Genomic DNA, 26,537 nt, shown 5'->3' on the forward strand with positions numbered 1-26,537 from the left:
TAAGCATGGCTATGCCAGGTTTATTTTATATGCTTGAAATAATTTCCTTCCAGAACAAAGTCATGAGTACTTCTGATAGATACTTAACTGATTAGAGTGTAATGTGAATGCTAGTTTTCTACTCCATATAAACCATTTGAGCATTAGTGTTAGCCCTACTGATGGAAATGGGTCCACATAGTTTTTCAGTGAGTGATTAAATTGCTGTCATTAGTTATGCAGTGAACCAGTAAATAGTATACAGTAAACATCTTCATAAATTACTGTGGTTTGAGAGCTGAGTTCAATGGGCCTCACATAATGTTTTGTTGTGGTTCAAATTTTTTCTTGGTTGAAATTTTTTCACACCAGTTCAATTTCGATTTTTCTTTGTCTAATATTCATTATCATAATCTGAAGCAAAGGAAAATCAAAATGGAACTGGTTTAAAAAATTTTGTACCAGGAAAATATTTAAACCACACTGGAGGGTCAGCCAGGGGTTTCAATAGAATTTAAAATTTATTGGAACTGATAGTCAGCAGTAGCTTTTGGACTTCAAAAAGAAAAATGCTCAACTGTGTTTTTATGTTGTTCTCAGAGATGACAATTACTTTGCCCTCCAACAGGGGTATTTATTGATACAATCTGGGGAAAGTGTTGATCATTATTACTTGTCATTTATTTGACAGGCACATCCCTCAGGCTGCTGCTTCCATGAAAGAAGGAAAATGGGATAGGAAAAAGGTTTAGTGCTGTTTAGAAGAATTAACTTTACATTAGGATTCTCTGGATAGTGAATAGGCCTTATTTTTTGTGTCACTGAACTCCTCTTTTCTGTAAAGGCCCCCTTTCGAATTCATGACAAGTTCGTAACAGTTGATTGCATTGGATACATTTCATTTTTTCACTTTTTTCATTTTTCATTTGTCCATAAAAATTGGCATTGAAACAAAGAAAAAGGTTTGAGGTGTCAGATCTTTTCCTTCTGTGAATTTTGCACCGTTGATTATACTTCTCTGTCTTTTAAGAATTGTTTTATTCTTCTTCCTTGTTTCTTGTTTCAGTATATGGGGAGTGAACTACTTGGTAAGACACTGGCAATTGTTGGACTAGGAAGAATTGGCAGAGAAGTAGCTCATCGTATGCAGTCTTATGGAATGACAGTGAGAATGATAGTTATATCAATTACCGTAAAATTCCAAAAATACGCCCCTCCGTGTATAAACCCCTCCAAATATATGCCCCCCCAAAGCGGCAACGCAAAAAACCCTCCGTTAAATCGCCCCTCCAAATATAAACCCCCTGGGAGCTTGTACTTGGAAAATTGCCCTCAAATACAAAGTAAAACAAAGCAAGAACGGTAAATTTACTGCCTACTAGAAGGCTAGCCCAATCGATTTGGAAACGCAAATTTCCCTCCGTAGATAAGCCCCTCCGAATATAAGCCCTTGCAAAAATAAGCCCCTCGAAAAGGTCCTTTGAAAAATGTAAGCCCCGGGGCTTATTTTCGGAATTTTACGGTATTTTGCAAAACTACAATAAAAAATAGTTCCTGGAATGACACAAAGTGCATGATATAAAGCCTCAAGAGGGTTCTTATCTCCAGCAAAGCTGTGGTGGTATAAAAATTAATTACAAGCTAAATTTTGTTCTTGACATACATGTATAAACGATCCTAGTGAACCACACCCATGTTTTCGTTTTCATAAAATTAGATGTGCAAGTACGAAAATATTTTCAACTTACATGATGCATGTCTGTAGCCTTCAGGCCATGAGGGAAACTAAGGGAGTAACTACAAAATTCATCACAACAGCCTAATAGTAAAACTAATGACGGTCAACACTCTTAAATGTGAAACTAACTTGTTCTGTGAGGCCATCTGGAAGCAACAATGTTTTATGGCTTTCCCATTGCAAGGTGCACACAACAAAATAAGAGCAGAGAAGCAATTGAATAAAACAATGATTACTCAAGACAGGGAAGCAAACGAAAAACCAGAAAAACATGTTATCACTCTCTAGACCTTCGAACGGTAACCTTTCACCTGTATAACTAAATTCTGCCTGCTATAAATAATTATTATTTTACTGTTATGATGAAAATGTTAAATTCTGCTTTTTAAAAACTTTTTGTTTGGAACTTGAATTTCCCAGGACAAAGAAAAAAATACGGAAACAGACTGTTTCCTTGGTAATGGTCTGTACTATTAAATCCCAACCATAAACCAGCCAATGAAAGTGCTCCATTTAGCCTGAAAGTTGCTTGCCATATAATAATAATGGACAGTACTAAACAACGAAACACAGAAATACAGAAACAGCAAAACGAAACACTAAAACATCATGTATGACCACACCATACGTTGAATACTAACCGTCAAAGGTTGGATAAATTGAGATTAAACATCATTTTAGGCCTAATTACGCCTAAAAAGTTATTGCTCCTAATCTCAGTCTTAAGTTGAATCCTAATCTTAATCTCAATGAATTAGGAGCAATATTTAATTTCAAATCCAGCCTTTGTTGTTTAGCATTCAGTGTATATATGGTGGGGTCACACATGGTGTTTTGGTGCTTTGTTTCGCTGTTTCTGTGTTTTGATTCACTCTTTTGTGGTCTAGTTATGTCCATGGTAGAGCATCCTTAGCAGTTAAATCAGAAGTTTTAAGGTGCAACTCCTGGTAGAAAGACCACAGTTTTTTTTGTGCTTTTCTATGACATAACAGAGCACTTCCTCATTTAAAGCTTTTTGTTGTGTTTTTTGTAAAAAAGACTATTGGTTATGATCCACTTGTCCCTGCCGATGAAGCTGCTAGATTTAATATCGAGTGGATGGAGTTGGATCAGTTGTGGCCAAAAGCAGACTACATTACTGTTCACACACCACTTATTCCACAGACAAGAGGTTAGTGTTGTTTGGTGGTGTATTGACGTACTACATTATGGGAAAGAAGGGATAGTGCAGTGGCAGTAGATCTCTCCTCCCACCAATGTGCCTCAGGTTCTCATTTCCTAAAGGTGATGCTTGTCACGTTAGTAGCTCTTGTTTGACTTATTGGTCGCGCATGAACAAACTACAGTGTATAGATAGATAATGAACTTTGGATATGCTTGGTTATCAGTCTGTCTTTGTTTTGGCTGTGACAATTTTGATACTCTAAGTGGGCTGAATTTGTGTTTGTGCTTGACCATGCTCTGAGGGTTTTTCACCAAGTACCCTTAGTTTAGCCACCTCAACAAAACCAGGGCGTAATTAATTCATGATAGAACTAGCTTGTTATCTCCATTCCATTAATGAAGTAAAGAGGGTTTTTATTAATTGCTATTACAATGTGTTTAGGTTCCTCTAATCATTAGGTAAAGCTGATTATATCTCTATTCCTTGTTAAATTCAATTTGCTGAATTTTGACCATTATGTATAGTAAGCTTTTTTCTGTTTGTTTGTAGGTCTTCTGGGAGACAAGACCTTCCCACTCTGTAAAAAGGGTGTTTATGTAGTGAATTGTGCCCGTGGTGGTATTATTGACGAGGCTTCGTTGTTGAATGCTCTGGAGTCTGGCCAGTGTGCAGGAGCTGGTCTTGATGTGTTTGAAACTGAGCCTCCAACAGGTGGTTAAGAATTTATCTAAATAAAAAGCTCTTACAGATTGCCTTGAAAATATTTGAATTTTAAAGTACATGGATTGAGTTCTTGAGAAGTTCTTGAAATGGGAGGTAATAGTCTCAAAAGACCTGAAGATTTAAATGAAACTTGGCAATTGAGGTGACATGTCCACTTTATAGGGTGAACAAAACTCTGGACAAGTCACAGGAGAAAGTCAAGGGCTCAGGGAAATACTGTCCAAAGGAGCTCTTATTAAATCATTTTACCAGATTTTGGCCAGGCAGAAAACAATCAATGAATGGTACTTAAGTTATGAAATGAATCTTAAGTATTCTGTGCACCTTTTTTTCAGCTACAGGAGTCTCAGCTCAATTAGTTCAACACCCAAATATAATAGCTTGTCCTCATCTTGGTGCCAGTACTGTTGAGGCACAGACCAGAGTTGCAAAGGAAATTGCTGAACAATTTGTTGATGCTGTTAAGGGAAAGTCCCTCTTTGGTGTGGTAAGTAATAGCTGATTGGTTGAGACAAATTAGTAATTGCCCTTAGCAAAATTACTTTCATGATTTTTTTTTAGTAAATGTTTTTTTCGCATGGCTGGTGATATTGCTTTGGCATTGTTGTAAAAAAATTCATTCAATACAATACAATACATACTTAATTGACCGCTCCCCATAGGGGCTTTTCAGGGCCAATGAAACACAATCAACGAAACAACAGAATACAACAACCACAACTGTTAAGAATCCCAACTGGCCGAAGGCAAACCAGTTGGCTATTTACAAGTGCAGCTAGGAAGTTGAACCAGGGACTACCAGGATCAAATTCAACGAGTGGTCAGAGCGGGTCTTGAACCCGGGGTTTCCGTCAACCTTCAAAACACTAAAATATGTCTTTGCATCAATCAACACCAAAAAAATAATGGTGTAGTTTTGTTGCCAAGGGCCATTGAAGTGCATAGAAGCTACTCTTTGTTATTTTGCATCCATGGATGGAGAGGGTGGAAATGTATACATTGAAACTTGAAAAAACTGGCCTGTTTTTTCAAGTTTGGAGATTGTGTCTGTGGAAAGTAGCCAAAAATGAAATAGCTCTTTGTGCAATAAATAAAATTATATTTCCTATATTGTCAGTGGGTTGTCAGGAATGTTGTGCGTGTGAGCTTAAGTACTAATTTAGATTTTTACCCAGTTTTGACCTAAAACAGCAAATTTAGTGTGACAGTGCCCCTTTAAATGACTTCCTACAAAATTGTGCAACAGTGTGTGTTTTTTGACCCTCCTAATAAAATAAAATTTATGGACTGACATATTCTGCAATTTCTGCAAATATGTGTGATATTATTAATCCTTACTTTTACTTAGCCCCATGCAGTTACCTTCTACTAAATCCATTTTCTTTGATGTACAAGCATCATCAAGCTGTGTTTTTGCCTAATGTAGGTTAATGCCACATTCTTAACTGAAGCCCTCAAGCCTGAAGCTCAACCCTGGTTGACTTTGGGTGATAAGCTTGGCAAGGTTGCAGCATGTATCCTTCAAGGCAAGGTCACCAAGGTTACTGTGATAACACATGGAAATGAGCTTAAGTCGGCAGGGCGTTATGTCACTGCTGCAGTATCAGCTGGAATTATGGGGGGAAGTGATGTCAATTTGGTGAATTCTGCTGTCATCTCAAAAGAAAAAGGCTGTGAGGTAATTAATTAATCACAGTAACTTTGTATTTCAGAACTTCCAATTGTATTCGAATCAGACTAAAATTCCCCATAACTTGAGAAATCAACACAACAGGTACACCTCATGAATAATTTGCCAGTCTCCAGTAGAAATCATGTTAACTTTATTAAATGTCATGTTAAGTCAGCTGTACACTTTATAGAGGCCAGATTGCATTGCATTTAACCAGAATTCACTGTACCGCAAACAATGTAAAAAATAAATAAACAGCCTAGAGCTAAGTAAATTAGTAATAGTTGTCGCCACTGTTAAGTATAGTTGTATACAGAATTTGATATGCCCAGGTAGAGGAGTGGCCATTTACAGATGGAGCAGCTTTTGCATAAAGCAATTGATGTTGAAGCAAGGAGATTACAATTCAGTACTGAATATGAAAAGGGCATTGTGAGTACATGTAGAGGGTTTGATCATGGCAGCCATGGTGGTGTACCAGTCGAAACAGAAATAATAAAGAAACTCAAAGTCAATTTGTAAGGCAAATTATTGTGTCCACCGTTTTTAAAAAATGTAACATTCTGCAAGGGATGAAGTTTGTTAGTCTTAAAATGATGTAACGAGTAACCATATTGCACGGCTTAGTGTTAACGCTTTGTTTAGATGTCCTAATGATCTGGATTATGTATATATTATGTAGGATTAAAATGAAACTGTAAATTAAATTAAATGAATAGTAAGAAACAGGAAGAGTTAAAACCTGACCATATGAAGGAAATGAAACGGAAGACAGCGGCTGTGGAGAGGGAGGGGTTGGGTGCTACCACTGCCCACCCCCCCTCCTCCACTTTTTTACAACTTTGTCATTTTCTCATAAGCCTCTCCTTCCTCCCCTCACACTTCCATGATCCATACCAAAACCTAGCTCCCACTTTCAAACGTACTCCATGGCCTCTGGATGAGTAGCATTGTTTTGCTTTCATATTTTGCATCATGTATGACTTTCACATTTGTCACTTTCGTTCCAGTATGTGAAAGTTCTGTGAATATAGACAGATTTTAAGTTACATCCTTCGCTTTTTTTTGCAGACAATTCCGACCTTCATATTTCATCATTTGGCGCATTTACACCTCCTCAGTTGAATTTGATGATGAAATTGTTGTTACTCAAAACTTATAGAATGATTAGAAAAACTATCGTGATGAAACAGGTCTAAAACACTTTTAAAATTAAAATTTTCAAATGTGCTGTGATTCATGCAATTGAAGCAGTCTTGATAAGTTAAGCTTGCCATGTGCTTCAAATCAAGCCGTAGCACTGATTGTTAATCATTTTGTTGATGAGTTAAGGTCAGATTTTAAGTTACGATTTCGTTTCTTTCTGCATACAATTTAGACATCTGAGGGATCTTTCGATTCCCATGATCTGGTGCAAGGGGAGTTTTGTAGTGTCTTGCTTTCTCACTTTACATCATGCGCGAATTTCAGACCAGTGGCTTATCAGCTAGAGTTTTGTATTTTCTTTCTCCACTTGATCACGGTCTGGAAAGGGGGTGGTCCAGGTTAAATTTCCACAAATTAACATTGCTTTCGTTCCCTCAACGAAGTGAAATAAGCCCCACTGACTTCAACACATCGTTGCTGTGGTTATCAATGATAACTGTTGTCCCTTTCAACGAAATGTACCACAGCATTATAATAATTATTGTTATCTTTTACATACACTAGTTTTAATGCTAGTAAAGCTTTCTATAGCCTCGCTACGACGAGCAAATTTCAAAAGAATATTTTTTTCAAAATGAGGGTAATTGGTCTAATCAACATAAATACAAAAGAATGAACACTGTGAAGGTCGTCCGAAATTCTAAATGAGTGGCTGTTACCATGCTCCTGCTCAAACTCATTGCATTAATAACACTTTGTAATCATCTTCTAATGCAGTTTGCTTGTGTTTTTGTACTTGAAAGTGGCTTGACATTTTCTTACAATTTACATGAAGGTATTTTAACTGCCTTATGAAAATACCACTCTGTTTTCCTATTGTTTTCACCTACTGTCGTACATGTACATTCAGGGATAAAATGCCTTAGGCCAACAAAAATCAAACTGAAAGAAAATTCCTTGTTGTTTTAGTCTAATTTGAGTACAAGCTAGTTGAAAAAGAAGACAGGATGATGTTCTCAGTATGAGAAAATGACACCATCACCACCACTACTGCCGTTGTCATTATCATGTGAATAGAAGAACAATAGCAGCTTCTCGATTAGTTCCCTGAACTATTTAGGTGTCCCGAACTTTCACACAATAATAATAATCGTAATAATAATGATTGTTGTATTTTAGCTATAGATCTTTGATTACCTTGGTTTTAGATCTTGAAATTGTCTTAATATGAATTCTCTTTAATATTTCTGAAATTGACTTGACTTGACTTGCAAAACACAAGGAAAAGGCTACAAGCAGAAATAAAGCTATTTTTAAGCATAACCAAAAAGCAACTTGAAGTTTGACAAAATTATTGTTTACAGTTAATAAGTCAACTCCACTCTCTGCCATGTACCTGATCCTTCTTTCCCCTTCTTTACTTTCCTTTAGGTTTCGTCAAGTCACACGGACACTGTTGGACTTCCTTACATCAGTGCAGTATCAGTAACTGTCCATGGTGATGGAAAAGATAGCTCCATCTCTGGGACCGTAATTGGGATTGGTGTACCTGTGTTAATCAAATTTAACAGTCTTGTGTTCAGTGGAGGAGTCCCTCTGTCAGGAAACCTATGCTTTGTCAGTGGAAAGCCAGGCAATGTCTTGCCTGATTTTGTATCTAAGTTTGGTGACAATGGTACCATTAATCATGTCCATGTTGCAGGAGGCGGATCTGAGGGCATCGTTGTTTTTAACACTTCATCTAAGATTTCAGTGGATTATCCATGCGTAGCTCTGTAGAAGTAAATCGGGTTCAACACTCGGACACTGATCATTTGAGAACAGTTTAGTTTGCCTGAAACTTGGCTGAAACGTCATGACACTAGAAGCTAAACTGGAATGGATGGTATGATCTAATTTGACTTCAGATAAGATTTAGAATATGGTGTGAGCTGTATTGGGCTTGTTTGGGAGTGAACAAATCTTGGTAATAGATTCTATCCATTTTTGATGGTATAAAATTTAAAATAAAAATAGCTAGAGAATTTGATACTCTAAGCAGGCAGACCAGGCATTAGCTGTGATTTCATTGATGAAGTAGTGGGTATTATAAAAGGACAAAATGGATGGAACTAGAGGTATTGACCTTGCTTATTTTCACCCTCCCTTGCAGTCTTGGGGAGGAAATTATTGAAAAGAGTACAGTGTAATCAGATGGGGCTGAAAGATAGTAATTAACAATATTATTCACCAAAGTGGAGGTAAAAAGTGGTGGATCATGGCAAGGTAAATATTCACCACTTTCACCAATACTGAGGTACTTTAAACCACACAAGTTGAATAAAAAGCGAGCCATGAAACTACTTTATTTTTGTAAAATGTGGTTGGAAATTCCAAATTTCACGTGCTGGCTACGCAAGAGGTAAATAGTACTTGGCTAATCACCTCTGAGTTAACTGATCAGTGCACAGAGAGCACCATTCACTTGTGTAGTATGTACTAAATGGTGTTATCAACTGTGTAAACAGCTGAGTACAGCTCTAATAGTTTTAGGGAAATATTGGGGCTGCTGGACACTCATTTAATACATATGCAGTAGTAATTATTGTGTTTATATGCGGGGGGGGGGGGGGGATGTTAAATAATAACATAATAAACTTGAAAAAAATAAAATTCTTTCATCATTTTATCCCCAAGTCCATTAAAAATCCCGATTAAAGTTCTGAATAAGCCAGATGTTGTAGTAATTATTTTTTCCCACATGGTTCCTCTTTAAGTTAATTTTTTTTCTGTTTAACAATTTTTTTATTTGAGAAGAGTGCCCAATGAATCATTGACCATCCATAAATTTGAAGAGAGTCTGTCTTGAGAATAGAGACCTCAGGGCAGCAGAACTCAGACATTCTGGGTGTCTTGAAAAACGAGGGTGCAAAAAAAACTTGGTGGGAGTCTAAAAAGTAATAATATTGATAATGATAATGATGACAATAATAATGGACAGGAAATTCAAAAAATTGTTGATCATCAAAGGAATAATATGCAACATTTACTAGGTAAGCAAGAAAAACATGTTTAATACTGAGAAGTATCTACATGGATTTAAGACCAAGCATAAAGAGACCACATCCTTACTACAGCTGTATATTATAATTCAAGTCAATGTTATAGTTGGCTTTTTATTAGGTTATCGTGAGCAACTTTCCACTTACTTATGTAGAGAAAGGATTGTGGGTGGTTGAGGGTTGATGAAATAATGTCAGAAATAGGTCCTTGAATACTGGAATAAAAAACCGTATTTGTGCAGTATTATAGTATTGTTCTCTTAAACGAGAGTTAATTAACGATAAGTATAGACTATTTTCCCAATCCCATAATGCAATACGTTTTGCTGGGCTCTTTACATAAAAACAATACAAGTTATTTACTCTTGACACTGTATCATGCTTCAGTGAACTGAATATCCATTGTTTTAGTGCAAATAACCCCCTAAAATGACGGTGGGTCTAAAACACGGTCACATTCCACAGGTCACTCGTTTCAGGTCATTTGTTTTACCTTTCGGAAAGTAACCCTAACCCTCAATTTGGCTAACCCTAGGCTTAAGGGGGCTTTTAGGCCTAAAATGAACTGTATTATGGGATTTGCAAAAATAGTGAATAGAAAATTGTATAAATGTAAGTGCATTTTGTGATTTATGGGCACAAGGTGATGGTTTTGAATGTTCACTAAATTGCACAAGCTGTGGGTGATTGAAATTTGAGAACTTTCAAAACATTATGAGTGACTGTGAATCATGAAATGCACGAGCAAGTTCATAGCATTTATTATATACTCAAGAAAATTACTCCATTGCTGTATTTCCATAGCAACTCTATAAGCTATTCATGCATTCATCATTGACCAATCAGAAACACAATATTCTGTTGAGTAAATTACAAACATTTCTTATTTGATGAGACTGTGTGCATGACATGTATTGTCAGTAGCCAAAAGGCAATAATATTACTAGTTTGCATTCTAATTTAAGAATCCCAGCTGATGGGGGGCAGACTATTTGTCTATCTACAAGCACAGCCAAGGAAATTGAACTGGGATCAAGTGACCAGAAACAACTCCAGTTTTAGGTCAGAGCGTTAGTTAACCATTTTATTCCCACAATCGAAACATTCATTCTCCTAACTAGTACCATAGAGTTCTTTGTTGGTATTCATGAGAATTCAGTGTTATATCAAGATAACACCTATTAAGCTGATAATAATCTTCATTCCCAATATCTTTCTAAATGCCATTTCATTGAAATTGTAAAGAGAATTGACATACCAATCACTCCTGGCAGTCAAAGGGTTAATTTAATGTGCTGTTTTGATTTACAGTCTCCCCAATCGCACAGAAAAGAATGCAGGGATCAAGGCCCAAAAAAAATTAATTACTTATCCTTTGATTTATCGTCGTCATTTTGTTTAAGAAGTGGATTTTTAATTCTTGTCAGCTTGTTAAGCTTTGTTAGGATTCCCGTGTTGACTGATGAAATCGAAAGGAGCTGAGGTAGTATGGGTGTCCTGTGTGTTTTGAAAGCCACACCCTGAATCCCTGCAGCCGGAAGTGTGCGCCATCTTTAATGAAGTTGGTGGTTATACATGTATCTCGAAGTGACTGACTTTTTGGTGGAGGTAAGGCTTGCGGCGACGTGATTTGTCACATTCCCTCCCAAACATTTACGAAGAGGGCTCTGGGAACTTGCGTACTTATCGTTAATTTGCGCTTTCTGTATCAGTTATATTTCATGGAACTGTGCTATTGTGTGGTATGACACGTATTTTGGAGCGTGGCCTTCACTTAACAGGTAACTTAATTCGCTACCTTATAGACACTGGAAGCAATGTTGTACCGTATGTTAGTGTTATATGCAAACCCACTTCCATTTTGTACATGTGGCGTCTAGTAAATGAAATGAAATGAAACTTTTTGCAACACAGAATTCAAACAGTTGAACGCTGATTTACATTGAAGCTGTGTAAATTAAAACTAAAAATGTGCCTAAAACAGGCCTTCTGACAGGGTGCGGGAGAAAAATTAAAATTGTGCGCTATTTTGGAAGCCAATTGTGCGAGAAAAAAAGTCAATTGTGCGGGAAATTGTGCGGGATTGCACAATCTTGCAAACATCGTGTTCTCCTTGTCTACCTTTTCTTTAACCATATCAACGTGAAATTCCTGCTGTAATGGCTGACTTATCTCTACATTTTACTTCGAATGATTTTTATATTATTGACTGAAGTTTAGAACCTATTTAAAACTGATTTTATGATTGTTGAAGCAATCGAATGTGCTAAACAAAACCACTCGAGGAAATTGCCCCAGAAAACCTAGCGAGCCTCTAATGTACGTCATGTATATCTACATAGTCTGTATCAGTCACTAATTGTGTAACCCAATCGACGAGTTGTTCGCTGAAAGCGTGGAAATACTAGAGTGTTTTCAAGGTAAATAGTCTGAAAATAGCCTAAATATATTCTAGATCTCCTGATACTCAATAGAAAAACGCTTTTTGATTAAAATTTTGAGTAGATAAGTCCGTATTGTGCGGTATTTTGCAAATTTTCCCGAATTGTGCGGAATTGTGCGGGTTTTACCGCACCCGCGCACCCTGTCAGAAGGCCTGCTAAAAGTGTACGTAAGAACCTATATTTAATAATAAGTACAATAAGTTACAGTGTCAAAAACTAATTATACCTATAAAATATAAGTAACATCTCATGCTATCTAATTAGGAGAATAATTTACTCCAATAATTATTCACAAAATTATTAATAGATTGAGAGCGTTTGATTGAAATACAGTTTATATAGTTTGGCAGCTGAATAAGAAAATGCCAATGGAGTGTTTTCCTATGATGTCACCGCGGCCATATTGGTGTACCCAACTAATTCTCTGGGAATTAAGCTCTATTTTCCTTAATTATCATGCAAAGGTTTTCTTTTGTTTTGATGGAAAAACAAGATTACTGATCACATGAGTGAAAACACTAGATACAAACAGAGTATAAGGTGGGCACTGTGCTTTTGCAATCTAAGAAGTTTTTCAAAGCAAGACAGTCTATGTGGCTGTGCCAATTCCGTAATCCAAGATACTTCATAGTAACTGTGATTTCAAGTACCGTAAATCCTCTATTAAGCCCCCCCCCCCCCCCCTCTCCCCCTCCCCCAATCCCTTATTCTTCACAAAAAAATTAACGATTAACGTGGACTGATCAGTTATGATTTTTAGGCTGGAAGTTCATATTGTTTTTGGTCTTCGGCGGCATGACCTCCAACATCATATGCTTAACTTTCTCAATTTTGCGCTCTAGTTTGCCAGTTACTTTAATTGTACAATGCGTAACTCTACTCTGTCTCATACCACAGTATTTTTGCTACAGGTGATGCGTTTCGCTAAAATTAATTAAATAAGCCCCCCCTTCTCTTTTAATCCCCCCTCCCCCCTCAAAAGTGCTTGAAAAAATAAGCCCGCCGGGGGCTTTACGGTACTTGCCCGGACAGTAATAACTGACTTTTAAGGACGTTTCCAAAGAGCAGAATGAACAGAATGGCTATCCTTGCCAGCATAAAACAGAGCAGTATCGTTAGCATAAAGAATCAGTTTACATTGATAGACATTAAGGGAAAGATCATCAACAAATATAGGAAAAAGAAGCGGTCCTAAAATAGAACCCTGGGGCACACCCAGAGAAAGATCTAAACGGCCAGGTATAGTACCACTAAGTGAGACAACCTGCAATCTATTCTGTAGATAGTTAGCAAACCAGTCCAAAGCAGGTCCTCCGATACCAACCTTAGCAAGCTTTGTTTTAAGTTAAGAGTGGCTGATCAAATTGAAAGCTTTGCTAATGTCTAAAAACACAGCTCCCGTTACATTGCCTTCGTCAATATTCGTCAATATAATATAGTTGCTAACATCCAAAAGAGCAGAGCTAGTGGAATGGCTTTGTCTGAATCCAGATTGGTATGGTGAGAATAAGTTGTTAAAGTGGTACTATGATCAAAAAATCATTTCCTTTTTTTCTTCTGATTTTGAAAGCGTGTTCGCTTAACACCTAACTGGCAAAATTTTGAGCTTTGAGTTTTATCCAAAGGCTGTTTATTTTGAGTGTAAGTTTTGGATTTCATGGTTCGCCATTACTCACGTTCAAAACTGGCCGATTGGACCTCAGAGGGTTGGATCTAGAGAAAATGAATATATTTTCCGCTGGTATTCCAAGTAATTAGTTGCGGTGTTTTCATTTCACACCTGCCGCACCCACTATTGTGCATTCTGTTTTTCATGTATGTTAGGATTGGCCAGTTATTAGTATTTATACCCTCCGCTGTCTCTTGAGTACCATTCACGCTTGCGGTTCCATACAGTTTATTCATCTTTCTGCTTTAAGCCTTCCTTCCCCCCCCCCTCCCCCCCCCCCCACCTCCCGTTTACTACAGGTTTCGTCATTGCCTTTATCTTTCAGGCCGTAGAGACGCTTTTGGCGACTTCTTCCGCTGTTTCAAATGCGGCAAATTTGGACACTGGGCTAAGGACTGCCAATCCTTGTTCTGGCCGGGAAGTTACCAGCCCCTTAGCTACAATTCTTTCCCTGGAATCTCCTACAACAAGCCAACCTCAGGCCAATCAGCTCAACAAAAGCAATGATGATGCCTTGGCGCAGGTACATCAGTTTACACAGGATTACGAACTTGAAAGCTGACATTCATTACGTGTTAAGGGTAATCTGAAGAATAATTTAGTTTTCTGCAGATCTATAGGTGCTCCGGATTTCATTTTGTCTATTATTGAAAATGGCTACAGACTGCCATTCATTAGTTTTCCGTTGGCCGTAAAACTGAAAAATAATAAGTCGGCTTGTATTTATGCTGTTTTTGTGGATCAAGCTGTTCTTGAGCTCCTTAATTCAGACCGGGTGCGTTTGGTTAATGAGCAGCCTTTTGTTGTAAATCCTTTGTCAGTTTCTGAACAACCATGCGGTAAGAAGAGCTTATTCTCGATTTGCGTCATGTCAACAAGTCATTAATTAAGCAAAGTGTTAAGTAAGAGGACTGGAAAATTGCTATGTCTTATTTTGTGAAGGATGGGTTCATGTTTTCCTTCGATTTAAAAAGTGGTTACCATCATGTAGACATTGCACAAGAGCACCAAACTTTTCTGGGGTTTTCATGGCGTGCGCCCGATTCCACTAAGGAAATATTTTGTTTTTTCTGTGGTCCCGTTCGGTCTGTCCTCTGCCCCTTGGGTTTTTACTAAGGTTTTGAAGCCTTAAAAAAAAAAAAAAAAAAAGTTATTGGAGAGTACAGGGTCTTTGTAAAGCCATCTTCTTGGATGATGGTTGGGCGATTGTTCAGGATAGAGAAAGTTGTCTCATTAAGGCCCGGGCTGTAAGGGCGGATTTGTGCAACTCAGGTTTTGTTGTCAATGAAGATAAATCGGTATGGGAACCCACCCAAGTATTGGACTGGCTGGGTGTTACCTGGAATGCTGCATTAGGTACTTTTAAATTGTGGAAAGGAGAATTGTTAAGATCATTAACGCAATTGATCATATTATTGAAGCCGATTTCAAAGTTACCGCGAGAGAGTTGTCTTCCTTCACAGGTCAAGTTATCTCTACCTGGCCTGTAGTTGGTAACATTGGCAGGATAATGACCAGACATTGTGTCTTGTCCACCGCGTGCAGGGATAATTGGGATTCTATATCCCTTCTTGACGATTACTGCAAGGAAGAACTGTATTTTTGGAAGGAAAGTATGGTTAATATCAACACTAGGTATTGCTTTGTAAGTAAGGTACCAAGTTATTTTGTGTATTCTGACGCCAGTTCCACCGGAGGTGGAGCAATTACTGATTTTAACAATGATTTTGTGTGCCACAAAACGTGGTCGGAGAACGAGAGAGGTCAAAGTTCAATGTGGAGAGAACTGTCTGTTATTGAGTTTCTTTGCAATCATTTGCCTCAGTGTTGGATCACATGTTAAGTGGTTTACGGATGGCCAAGTAGCTGCTCAGATTGTTGAAGTGGGCAGCATGAAATTAGGTTTGCACAAATGGCCAGAGGGATTTTTGATATTTGTATCCGATCGGGAATTCATTTAGATGTACAGTGGATCCCTCGCACTTCGAATCAACAAGCTGTTTATATAAGTCGTTTAATTGATACTGATGATTGGCAAATTACTGAAGAATTTTTTCTTTTTCTCGATGGCTTGTGGGGTCCGCATAGTGTAGATTGCTTTGCAAATTATTATAACCGCAAGATCCCCAGGTATTTCTCGAGGTTTTGGAATCCCAATTCCTCGGGTGTTGATTTTTCTTTCAGTCTCTTCGAGGGGAAAATTGCTTAGTAGTCCATCCAGTTGGTATCATCCCACGCGTATTACATTATCTTAAATCTCAGGAGGCCGTCAGACTAAAATTTACTGATTAATTTATTGGACGGTGTGTCTACTAGCCTATGTTTTTTTCAGTTGTTGGCGCTGGCCAAGGCAGTATGCCGTTTATTTGTAAGGCACTGGCCTAATGTTTGGTCTGTCATTTCATATGGTGCTGTCCTAATAGGAGTATAGTTGATTTATGTGGCACTGGCCTAATCAATGGTTGTTGATCTACGCGGCACTGGCCCATACGATCATTTAACGTCTTACGTGGCACTGGCCTCATCAATGGTTGTTGATCTACGCGGCACTGGCCCATACGATCATTTAACGTCTTACGTGGCACTGGCCTCATCAATGACTGATTTTTGTACGGTTATTAAAGGATGTTCTGTCTTTCTTTTGTTCTTCTAGTATGTATGTTTTGTTCTTGTCTTTACAGATTATGCTATCAAGTAATTCTTGGAAAGGCTTTCAACAGTTTTCTTCAATCAACGTTTATGAAGTGCTAAATGTTATGTTGAAGTCCAGGTCGGATTCGACCACTAAAGCTTACGTTCGTGTTATCAGAAAGTTCTTGGACTGGTCTAAAAGTAGACAGTTCAACATGCAGTTACCTTTTCCTCTTAGTGTTGTTTCTCTATATTTGTTTGAAGTTCAGCAGTCTTCCGCTTCTAGCTCCTCAGTAATTTTAGCCCATGCGGCCCTTAAATGGTTACATTCTTTTGTCCCTAGTTTGGATCGTAATCCTTTAGATAGCGAATTTTGCAGAAATGTCGTCGAATCCGCTAAACGCCAGAAGTCATAGCCAGTTATGAAAAAGAAGCCTATTTCCACAGAAATTATAAGGCGTATTTTAGATATTCATAACAGGAAAGATGCTAATTTAAAGAATCTCCGTATTGCTGCGTTGTGCTCTTTAGCCTTCGCAGGGTTTTTTCGTTATGACGAATTATGCAATATCGTTCCGGAGCTTATCGAATTTCACAGCGATTATATAAGAATTTTTGTGCCTCGTAGTAAGACAGATGTTTATAGGGAAGGGAATTTCGTCTATATTAGTGCATCTGGATCTGAGTACTGTCCTGTTGGTGTTTTACAACGTTATTTAGATTTATCTGGTATTGACTTAGACAGTCCTCTCCCTTTATTTAGACCAATTGTTTTTCACCGTAGTACTTCTAGCTATACCCTGAGGAGCGGAAAGATTTCTTATACTACCTGTAGAGATATCTTAAGGGATACCTTAAGTCAGCTGGGCTATACAACCCTAATGTTTATGGTCTTCATAGTTAAAGATCCGGTGGCATTACAGCTGCCGTACGCCATAGTAGGAATTCGATTCCAGAAAGACTACTTAAAATTCCTGGTAGGTGGAAATCTGATTCTGCCAAGGATATGTATGTTGAAGAAAGCCTTGAAAACAGGTTGCATGTAACTAAGTATTTAGGTTTGTAACGTATTATGGAGCGTAGATTAGTTTCTGCATACAGTAGTATCTAAAGAGTTGTAAAAAAAAAAAAAAAAAAAAGTGCAGTAACAATTTCTTTTTGTAATTTCTATCTTATAATAAACTGTTTTGGATACGCTTGCGCATCCTACCATATTTCTCGTGGTATTTGTTTGTATTACGGGAATTTAAGGGTAAAATGTTTTACGTTCGTTTGAGCGAAGCGAATTAGAACGTAACGTCATTTACTCACTAGCTTAAAATTTTAGCGTGTAAACGCAATTTATTGTATATGCAAAACACGGGTTGAAAAGTCTGAAAGCCCGAAACTTCCGTGCTGCATATTAATTAGGCCGCGTACACACGCATTGCATTCTTAAACTAGTGAGTGTTTGACGTCATTTTCTCCTCGACCCAGCTCTCTCAAGATTTTGAAGTTAGTAATGGCAGACCAATAAATAAGAAAATTCCAGCTAAAATAAACAGGTGTCCTTTTAAAATCAGAACTTAAAACTTGGGTGAGTTAGTGTTTAGTTAGCATAGTTTTGAAATCCAAAGGAAAAACAAATTTTTTTTTGGTCGTAGTACCACTTTAATAGTAAGATGACCATAAACTTGCTTGTGGGCTGCTTGTTCAAAAATCTTCATTACCATGGGAAGCACAGAAATGGGTCTTAAATTACTAGGATCAGACAATGATTTATCTAAAGTCGCTGTACTACGAAAATCACCGATCAGTGGAACAGGCTCAAATTACTGAGTCACTGCCCCGCCCACTCTAATTAAACATTTTAATGAAATTCCTTTCCCACGGGCTTCAAGGCCCACCTTTAACCCAATCATAGAGCTGCGAAAAGCAATGCAAATTTCCATAACAAAAACAAATGGTGGAATAGCCTGCCTGTTGAAGGTGGGCCTTTAAGGTGTACTGGAATGACCGTAGCAATGGAAAAATACGCTTTCAAAATATTTAGCTCTGTTTTCCCTGGCAATCACAGAAAAACTTCCACGGAAGAAACCTGTAGTGAAGTCTCTCTCTTTTCCAACAATGTCTTGTATAATCTTCATTCTCAAGTCTTCTCCGAGAGCTTTTCCATAGTTGTAGAGCCGTCCACATGCGCTCAGTTATGCCAATGCCTCTAAAAAATTTGAACTATTTACAAGTGAAAGTGGGTGGGACAGAGACATGTAAATTCCCGCCAATTTCACAGATCGGTGATTTTCGTAGTAGCACATTTCTATTAATTAGGAATTTGACAAGAATGCAAAGAGCGGTTAAAGACATAAGTCAACGGGGAGGCAAGAACATTTCAGAAAACTACAGGATTTACTTAAATGCAGTGAATACAACCCCTTACGTACAAATTCAGTAGATATATCGTTAAAACTAAAATCAGGAGCATCTTAGATATCATCTGGTATATCAGGAAAGTTTGTAACTTGTACACACAGTACATAGTGTTGATTGTACTTATGTTCTAAACACAGCTGTTGAAGTATGTTTTTGAAATACTTGCAGGATAGTAAGATCAAATAAACTTAATTAGCCTTAATTGTACTGATAAAGTACTGGATATTTGCATTATTTCCTTTAGCTATGCATCCAGTCCAGGAAACAGTTCAATAGATCTGATAAACATTTGCAACGGTCCTATAGGCAGTCTAAGGATTTAATGTGTTTGTTCCAAGATCTTGCAACAAAGCTGCAAAACGAAATTTCATTAGTGAAGGGATGGATGTTTTGAAGGGATCATCAGCCGAATAAAAAAAATGTCTTTTAGTTCTCACTTTTGATAATATTAGTTTTTGCAATCCTGTATAAATTTATTAGCTAATGAAGGAATACATGTAGTCTTGCAAGTGTGTGTTTGGTTTTTCCGATAATTGTAGTTTTGACAATTTGATTGGTCAAGTCTAATGTTAACATAATTTAAGGTAATTCTTGAGCTATTTCTATATATATTTGTATAAATGGCTCTTGCATTTTTGTGTATAATAATGTGCTATGAAGTAGTTTCTAACAAGGTAATTTTAAACTATTTTTAAGATATTAATTATTATTGTGAGACTCTGTGTTCATATTTTTTATCAGTCAGCAACATGATGCTCCTGATTTCTATTTCAGCTGCATTTTAGGGAGCTTTGAAACAGGAAGCCAAAGTGTTACATGATTTGTTTATACAGTGTAATGCCATTTTATAGGTAAGCAGGTTAGTTAAGCTGAACTCAAGCACACAATTGTCTTAAGTTCATGCAGTCACTAAGCTTGAAAATCTTGAAAAATGTAACAAAAAGCATGTTTAAAACTTGATGTAGGGGGAACAAAAGAGCAAGCTTCCTCTTAGCAGTCTTACCTTGTTTTTCCTGCTAGCCCCCAACATCTTTCATTCTTGTGCCAATATTCCATCCTTCCCACAATGTAAATGTCTGGATAAGGTTCCAATGGGTTAAAAATTCTGCATGACTCGATTGTGTGCCTTGTCATTCTCTATTGTTTTTCTGCATTGGCATACATCTTTGAAGTTTTGTAGTCACTTGTAAATCAAGGCAGTTTATTTTATAAGTATACACCTTATTCCAAAATGGCCACCATTTAAATATTTTATTGTTTTTATTCAAATAAGCCCTTGATGCCTCGTTCTTAAACTTAAAATTCAAAAGAATATTTTATCTTGAACAAGGCAACAAGGGCCAATTTGTATCCGCATAAATCAGCGGCCATTTTGGAATAAGGTGTATTAGCCAAAGGAAATCCTTGATTTCTTAGCTTTTTGTTTTGGTGAATCGTACGCGCTGCAGTTACACTCCTTAATTAAAGATAGTAGCTGCTGGTAATTTTAATCACTCATTTAATCAGTCCCTGGTGATGACTCAATGGAAACCAATTGGGCAATAATTATTGATTACCGTAATATTATTGTTCTTCTCCATTCAGATACAATGTGAAAAATCGTTAGTTTGGATTACAATGGCCACACCTGGTCCCTTGGCCAGCTCTGAGGATAAGACAAATGGAGCTAAGCTCAGTCGACTTATTATTGATGGTGGAACAACTGTACTGAGAAATGTTTTTGACACTCATCACCCTCCTGCAAACTTAGCAGCTGATCTTAATGCCTGTTATACCACTCTTGTCAACCTTTTACATAGAAGAATTCTCAATGGTCACCAGTGGGACAAGCTGTTCCCTGGTGGCGGGGTTGCTCCGGACTCCAACACATTTGATATAACTCTGCTTTTCCTCCTTCTGACCAACATTTGTGGACTTACCCCTCCCCACACAGGATGGCATCGCAAACCAGCCGCAAGTGACACCACTCCAGAGGCAGACCTTGCCCGCATCAAGTTTTTCCGTAATCAAGTGTATGGGCATGTGACAACCACTGGTGTGGATGCACCAACATTCAATGCTCTGTGTAAGGAGATAAGTGCTGCTTTAGTGTCTCTTGGTTTAAGTCAGGGAGAGATTGATCGATTAAAGGCTGAGCGATGTGGAGAGGAGGATTATCTTGATGCCTTACGGGACTGGGCAGAGAGTGAAAGGGATCTCAAGTCCAGGATTGAGGACGTTCATCGAATTGTTACTGAAATCCGTGAGACACAACACGACACCGATCAGGAGGATAAAATCCGAAAGAAACTTGCAAGGCTTGACACCCAACGTGATGTCAGAGATTATACAAAGAGATACTTAGAAGGAACCCGTGAGTCTTTCTTTGCTGAAATCAACAGCTGGTTGGATGATGAAAGCTCTCCAAATCGTGTCTTGGTGCTCAGTGGAAATGCAGGGATGGGGAAATCTGTCATCGCTGCTGAGATGTGCAGAAGAATGCAAGAAGCTGGCAGATTGGCGGGGAGCCATTTTTGTCACCATGACAGAGCACGCCACAGGAATCCCAAGGTGATGATGCAGTCTTTAGCTTGTCACCTCTCATGCTGTATTCCAGAGTACAAGAAAGCTCTTGTGGAACAGTTCTCTGGAAATCTAGGTGTAGAGATCAATGACATGGAAGTGGTAGATCTCTTTTATTTGCTTTTTTTAGAACCTCTGAACATGGTAGCAGATCCAGGTTTTACATCTCTTGTGGTAATAGATGCATTAGATGAAAGTCAATACCAAGGGCGAAATGAGCTTCTTGACGTGATATCCAGTTTGTTTAAGGATCTGCCGCTTTGGCTTCGATTTTTTGTGACGACGCGACCTGAAGTTAACATTTGGGACAGCCTGAAAGATTTGCGTCCACTGCGACTGGAGCCAAAAGATGAAGACAACTTGAAGGACATTCGGTTTTACTTTGAACAGAGTCTAAGCGTTTTATTACAAGTTGAAAGGCCCGAGCTTGTCTTAGATGATCTCGTGCAAAAGTCAGAAGGAGTTTTTCTGTGTGCCCAGTTTTTGGTAGATTTTATAAGGGCTAAGTGTCCAATCGTTCTTACCTTGGAACAACTGGAGAACACCCTTCCGTCGGGCATCTCGTCTGTTTACCAGTCGTATTTCCAACGGTTGGAACAAGACTTGTGTAAGGAACTGAACATAACAGAAGAGCAATTTCTTTGTTTTCTGAGTGCAATTGCAGCTGCAAGGGAACCACTGCCGTTGGGTTTTCTTCCTAAATTGTTGTGCACGAAGTCGTCGTCCTTGAGTGTTATGCGAAAGGTGAGCAAAGCCATTGCCATTGTGTCATCACTGCTTCCTGTTCACGATAACCGTATTCATTTCTTTCATAAATCAGTCAAGGACTGGTTGACAGACAAGTCACGCTACGAGCAGCACATTTTCAGCGTGGAGGAAATGAAAGGCCATAAGATCCTTTCTACTCTTTGCTCTAAGGAATTTGACGAGTTAAAGAGTAAAGGTGTTAGCAACTCGCAATCCTTCACTGGCACTTCAAGGTATGCCTTGGAACATGGTGTTCAGCACATGCTAGAGTTAGACCAGCACATGAGATCCTGCAGCATGGAACAAGTGATTGGAAACTATGTGTTATGTCCTGAGCTTTTGTATGCAAAGATTTGTGTGAACATATCAGCAGCCACAGAAGATATCGTTTGTGCAATGAAACACGGTGGTTTGAAAACGATATCTACCGAGTGTCAAGAGACACTTTCGTCATTATTGATTGTTTTAAAGAAGCACCGCCAAACCTTAGCGGTATATCCGTTTACCATCTTTCAAAGTCTGTTGAACGAAGGAAGTAGTAAACTATCCTCTGACTCCCGCCAGCTTCTGGAGACCAAGTATACCGATAGGCCTTACATGGAGTTCTTAAGAAAAAATGACTCCCTAGGAGATGTTCAAGCTATGTTTTATTGTTTTTCACGGGTGGTTTGTTTCGATGTGTCCCCCAGCTTAGAATTCATGGTGTGTGAATGCGGCGATGGATCCATTCAGTTGTGGTCACTTGCTTCTGGTAACCTCGAATGGAAGCGTTATGTCAAACCAAAATACTATGATTCATTATATCCCGAATTAAGAGTCATCAATACCGATGATGCATACCAACCAGCAGATTTTGAAAGGTCATCCGTGTTTGGTTTTTACCGTTCAGTGGTGTTTCATCCCAGCAAGGATGTCATCTTGCCAGGGGAGCTAAGCCATTCGTTTTCCTTTAATGGGGACTTGAAGCCGCTTTTTCCTACCAGTAAGTGCAGTTTTTCTGTCTGTTCAATATGCGGCGACGAGATGTTAAGTGATTGTCCAGACGATGCAAAATGTCTTGTGGTGTGGAATCTAAACGATGGCAAGGAGATTAATCGTTTCAACAGAGATAAAAATATTTCATCTTTTGCGATGTCCCGAGATGGAAAGCTCGTGGCTGTTTCCCATTCAACGGGCTCAGTTTGTTTAGTTGACAGGGAAAGTGGTTTTTCAACTCTGGCAGAGGCATCTTTGGACTCTGTGTGTGGAATGATCAAATTCTCACCGGACTGTCGATTTCTTTTTTGTTTACGTGTAAAACGTGTTAACTTCAGAAATGGTTCTTTAGGAGACACTGAGAGGCTTTGTTTAGGAGTCACTGAGGGGCCTGAGCATCACTATTCGATGGACGTTGTTGATGTTCCTAGTTGTAATTCCGTTGAGTTAGAATCCCATGGAATCGGTGGCTTTCTGTTAGGAGATCCTTTGAGTTTGCCAGATCTGGACATTGATTCTGTCGTAGTGCTTAATAGCCATTCTCTTTTAAGGAACCGCACGGTTGACCGTTACATTGAAATGGTTTATCGGAATCCACCAACGAAGAACCCTGAACCCCGATATTTCGATTCTCTTCTATTCTCGTTAACCGGCGAGAGTGTTTATGCGAAAGTAACGGTTGTTAACGGATCAGAGCGCATACCGCAACGAATTATGGCTTATGACGTTTTAAACGGGGAAGTCAAGGGACAGAAAGAGTTAGAGAGACCTGATATGCGTGATTTTGTAGCTGTAAAACAAGGCATCTTGTGTGCAACGAAGAGCACTCTTGAACTGTGGAACTTTGATTTGTCAGTCTGCATGCGACGATGGATGTTTGGCGCGGATGCTCTCTTTTCTATTTCAGATGATCAAGTGGCATGCATAACATTTGAAAAGCGAGGTGGGGTCATTTTGGATGTTGTTGGTGGAGAGATTGTGGAAACATTTACACTGCCTCCCGGGAAATTGCTTTCTTGGCACAAGGACCTCCAGCTGTTTGCCTCCACTGATGGTAGGGAAATTGAACTGAAGCAACTTGGTAAAACCGAACCGCGGTGGCGTTTCTTCCTGGGTCCCAGATTTCGTCTTCTTGGTGTGATGGCATCATTTTCACCCAAGGGTCAATTTCTTTTGATAGGTGAGAACGTCACGTATAGTAAGTACGTTCTCGTTCTCAATACAATTTCTGGTAAAGTGCGTCTTAAATTGAGTGATGACTTCATTGGCTATTGTAAATTCATCAGTGACGAGGAGTGTGTTTCTCTGACGTCCTCTTACGCACCTGGCTCTCTCCTTAAGCTGTTCAACGTAAGGTCTGGAGGTCTTCTTGTTGTAATGGATGTTTTGGGCAATCCGTCCTCCTGTTTGGCAACATTTTCTAGATCGAGTCTCATTGCCATTGGTTCAGGTCAAGGGTTAGAAATCATCAAAGTAAAATACCCGGGAGAAGAGACACTCAGCAGTGAGGCAAAAAAGTAAGTTTTTTTTAAAATACACATAATTTTTTTTTATCACCTACGGCGCAAAATTACTGAATGCTGATTGGCTGAGACGCAGGGCATTTTTTCTTAATCACGAGGACAATTTTGGTAATCAAGAAGGGGGCATGATTACTTGATCCTGATTGGTTAACAGTTGCTTATACAGAGCAAGCGCAGTTACAAGAGAATCCTCTTCCAGAATAAACTTCTTTTTTGTGCACATATCAAATACATTTTAAGCGCTATTTCTATTGACAGCAACGACTTATTCAATTCAACTTTACTGAACCGAATGGGAGCGTGTTGATTCTCATTTGTCGCGGCACGGACGGGCTTTCCCCAATAACTTTGCCCTTTATGTGATAAACATGTAATCGCTATGTTCCCTCGTGCAATTAAGGATTAATTTCACTTGTATTTTCAAAGTTTTTCAAATCGCCCTCGTCATTTTGCGACTCGGGCAATTTTGTGAAAACTTTGAAACTGCGCGTGAAGTTAATCCTTAATTGCCATCGGACCCATGCGATTACATGTTTATCACATAAAGGACAAAGTTATTGAGGGAAGCCCGTTCCGTGCCGCGACAAATACTGAAATTATCAAGGTAAAATACCCGGGAAAGGAGACACTCTGCACTGAGGGTAAAAAGTAAGGTAGCAATTGATTGTATAAAAGACAACCTTTTTTTAAATGCATGTAATCTTTCAAATACTGTATCCACTATCGTGGCCAGCAGTATCATGAGCGGATACTGCTCGGCAAATGACCACACGACCCGCCGATATCACAAGATATTCTGCGTGTACTTCGAGCTAGCCCATATAAAGAGTATAAACCATTATCAATCTATTGTGATTGCTTGGAAGTGTTTGTTATTCCCATATATGGTGATACAGGTGTGCATGACGGGGTTAAGTAGTTTGCTTGTGGGCTCATTCTCGCACCCCTTAATTAGGGCGCGGGGTTCTGTATCCAATTTCCGCTCTTAATACTTAACATTCTGTGGACAAGAGCCGCTAAAATAGTTTTTAAACATTGCTCACCCCGTTGATGGGCGAAACCTTTTTAGTAAATCCGGTTAATGACAGATATAAAACAATTTAAAGCGAGGTGGACACGAAGTAACACAAACCAGTCAGGCCAGTACCTTAGGCATCCGCACAACGATAACATGACACCGGGAGCGACAGCGATGGACAGCTGTTTCGGTCTTGTTAGGCTTCGTCACCATAGCATAGCTGTAATGACAGAGATAACGATGACCTCCTCTATACAGGGCCGGGATGGGGCTGTTTTTTTAAATATGAAAAGCTCCTAGTTTGGCGAGGAGCAAGAAAACAAAAATGACATGTGACCGCTAACTGTTGCTTTAGCAAGGACGACGACGGTTACGAGAACGTTGTCTATAAACATTATTTCCCGTTATTGCAATAATTTTACTGTTTGTCCAAGAATCTCTACATGGAAAGTGAACGTTAACATTCCAGGAATGGTAAGAAGCGTGTGGATATTTAGAGAGACGTCCTCACGTAACCTCAAATTTGATCAGTTCTTGTCGTTGTCAGGGTTAGAACGGCGGAGATATGTAGGCCGTGTTTTCACGAGCGGTTTTTCAGGTCGCTTAGCGACTGACAACCGAAAATTCCGTGAAAACAGTTCCTTTCCCAACTCGCTTAAAGTTAAGTGACTCGCAAATTTCAATAAAATTGACAGCGGCTGTCGTGAAGACACGGCGGTACACACTCAAATGGAAAACGCACGTGCAGGGCGTGCAGATGTTTTGTTTTTTTTCTCATTTGAGCTATTGTTTTGTGGCGTTCTCGTAGCCGTCGTCGTCGCCGTCGTCCTTGCTAAGCTCCGTAGTATATGGAGGCCCGAATTGCTGACAACGGTGGGCAACTCTTTGCATTGTGGGGACGTTAACTGCGGGTTACAAGTGTAGGAGCAGCGGGGCTACGAGTCACAATGTTCCGATTTGACTCACCATACTTGAACATGTTGTTCCTAGTCCCAAAGCTCTTCATCTTTTGACGATGAACACAATGAAGATAATGATCTTTTGATAATATATAAATTTATTATCGCCTTTAATTACATGAAAGGGTAAACGGCA

General features: G+C 38.8%; 2 protein-coding genes across 7 annotated transcripts in view; both read left to right on the forward strand.

The window, feature by feature from the left end:
• Positions 1–9,708, forward strand: part of LOC137968968 (D-3-phosphoglycerate dehydrogenase-like) — an 11,408-nt gene extending 1,700 nt beyond the window's left edge. The window contains exons 4-10 of one of the 2 annotated variants that reach the window (XM_068815460.1): positions 671–725; positions 1,046–1,144; positions 2,756–2,888; positions 3,432–3,593; positions 3,941–4,092; positions 5,032–5,283; positions 7,855–9,708. In XM_068815460.1, coding sequence (XP_068671561.1) covers positions 671–725; positions 1,046–1,144; positions 2,756–2,888; positions 3,432–3,593; positions 3,941–4,092; positions 5,032–5,283; positions 7,855–8,202 — 1,201 coding nt within the window. In that variant the 3' untranslated portion in view covers positions 8,203–9,708. The remainder of the gene's footprint in view (positions 1–670; positions 726–1,045; positions 1,145–2,755; positions 2,889–3,431; positions 3,594–3,940; positions 4,093–5,031; positions 5,284–7,854) is intronic. The other variant, XM_068815461.1, reaches the window with a different exon arrangement.
• Positions 9,709–10,993: 1,285 nt separating this feature from the next.
• LOC138012987 (uncharacterized) lies at positions 10,994–24,447 on the forward strand. Of its 5 annotated transcripts, XM_068859938.1 has the most exons (5): positions 10,994–11,072; positions 11,177–11,245; positions 13,903–14,100; positions 19,392–19,468; positions 20,202–24,447. In XM_068859938.1, the coding sequence occupies exon 5, from the start codon at positions 20,235–20,237 to the stop codon at positions 24,420–24,422; it is 4,188 nt and encodes a 1,395-aa protein (XP_068716039.1). In that variant the 5' UTR covers positions 10,994–11,072; positions 11,177–11,245; positions 13,903–14,100; positions 19,392–19,468; positions 20,202–20,234; the 3' UTR covers positions 24,423–24,447. The 5 variants fall into 5 exon arrangements, 3 of the variants coding, with proteins under 3 accessions (XP_068716039.1, XP_068716041.1, XP_068716042.1); XR_011125148.1 differs by lacking the exons at positions 19,392–19,468; positions 20,202–24,447 and adding an exon at positions 16,414–19,379 and having other exon boundaries at positions 13,903–16,347; XR_011125147.1 differs by lacking the exons at positions 19,392–19,468; positions 20,202–24,447 and adding an exon at positions 15,041–19,379.
• The last annotated feature ends 2,090 nt before the right edge of the window (positions 24,448–26,537 follow it).

Source organism: Montipora foliosa, chromosome 8 (genome assembly GCF_036669935.1).
Source record: "Montipora foliosa isolate CH-2021 chromosome 8, ASM3666993v2, whole genome shotgun sequence".
NCBI classification, from domain to species: domain Eukaryota; kingdom Metazoa; phylum Cnidaria; class Anthozoa; order Scleractinia; family Acroporidae; genus Montipora; species Montipora foliosa.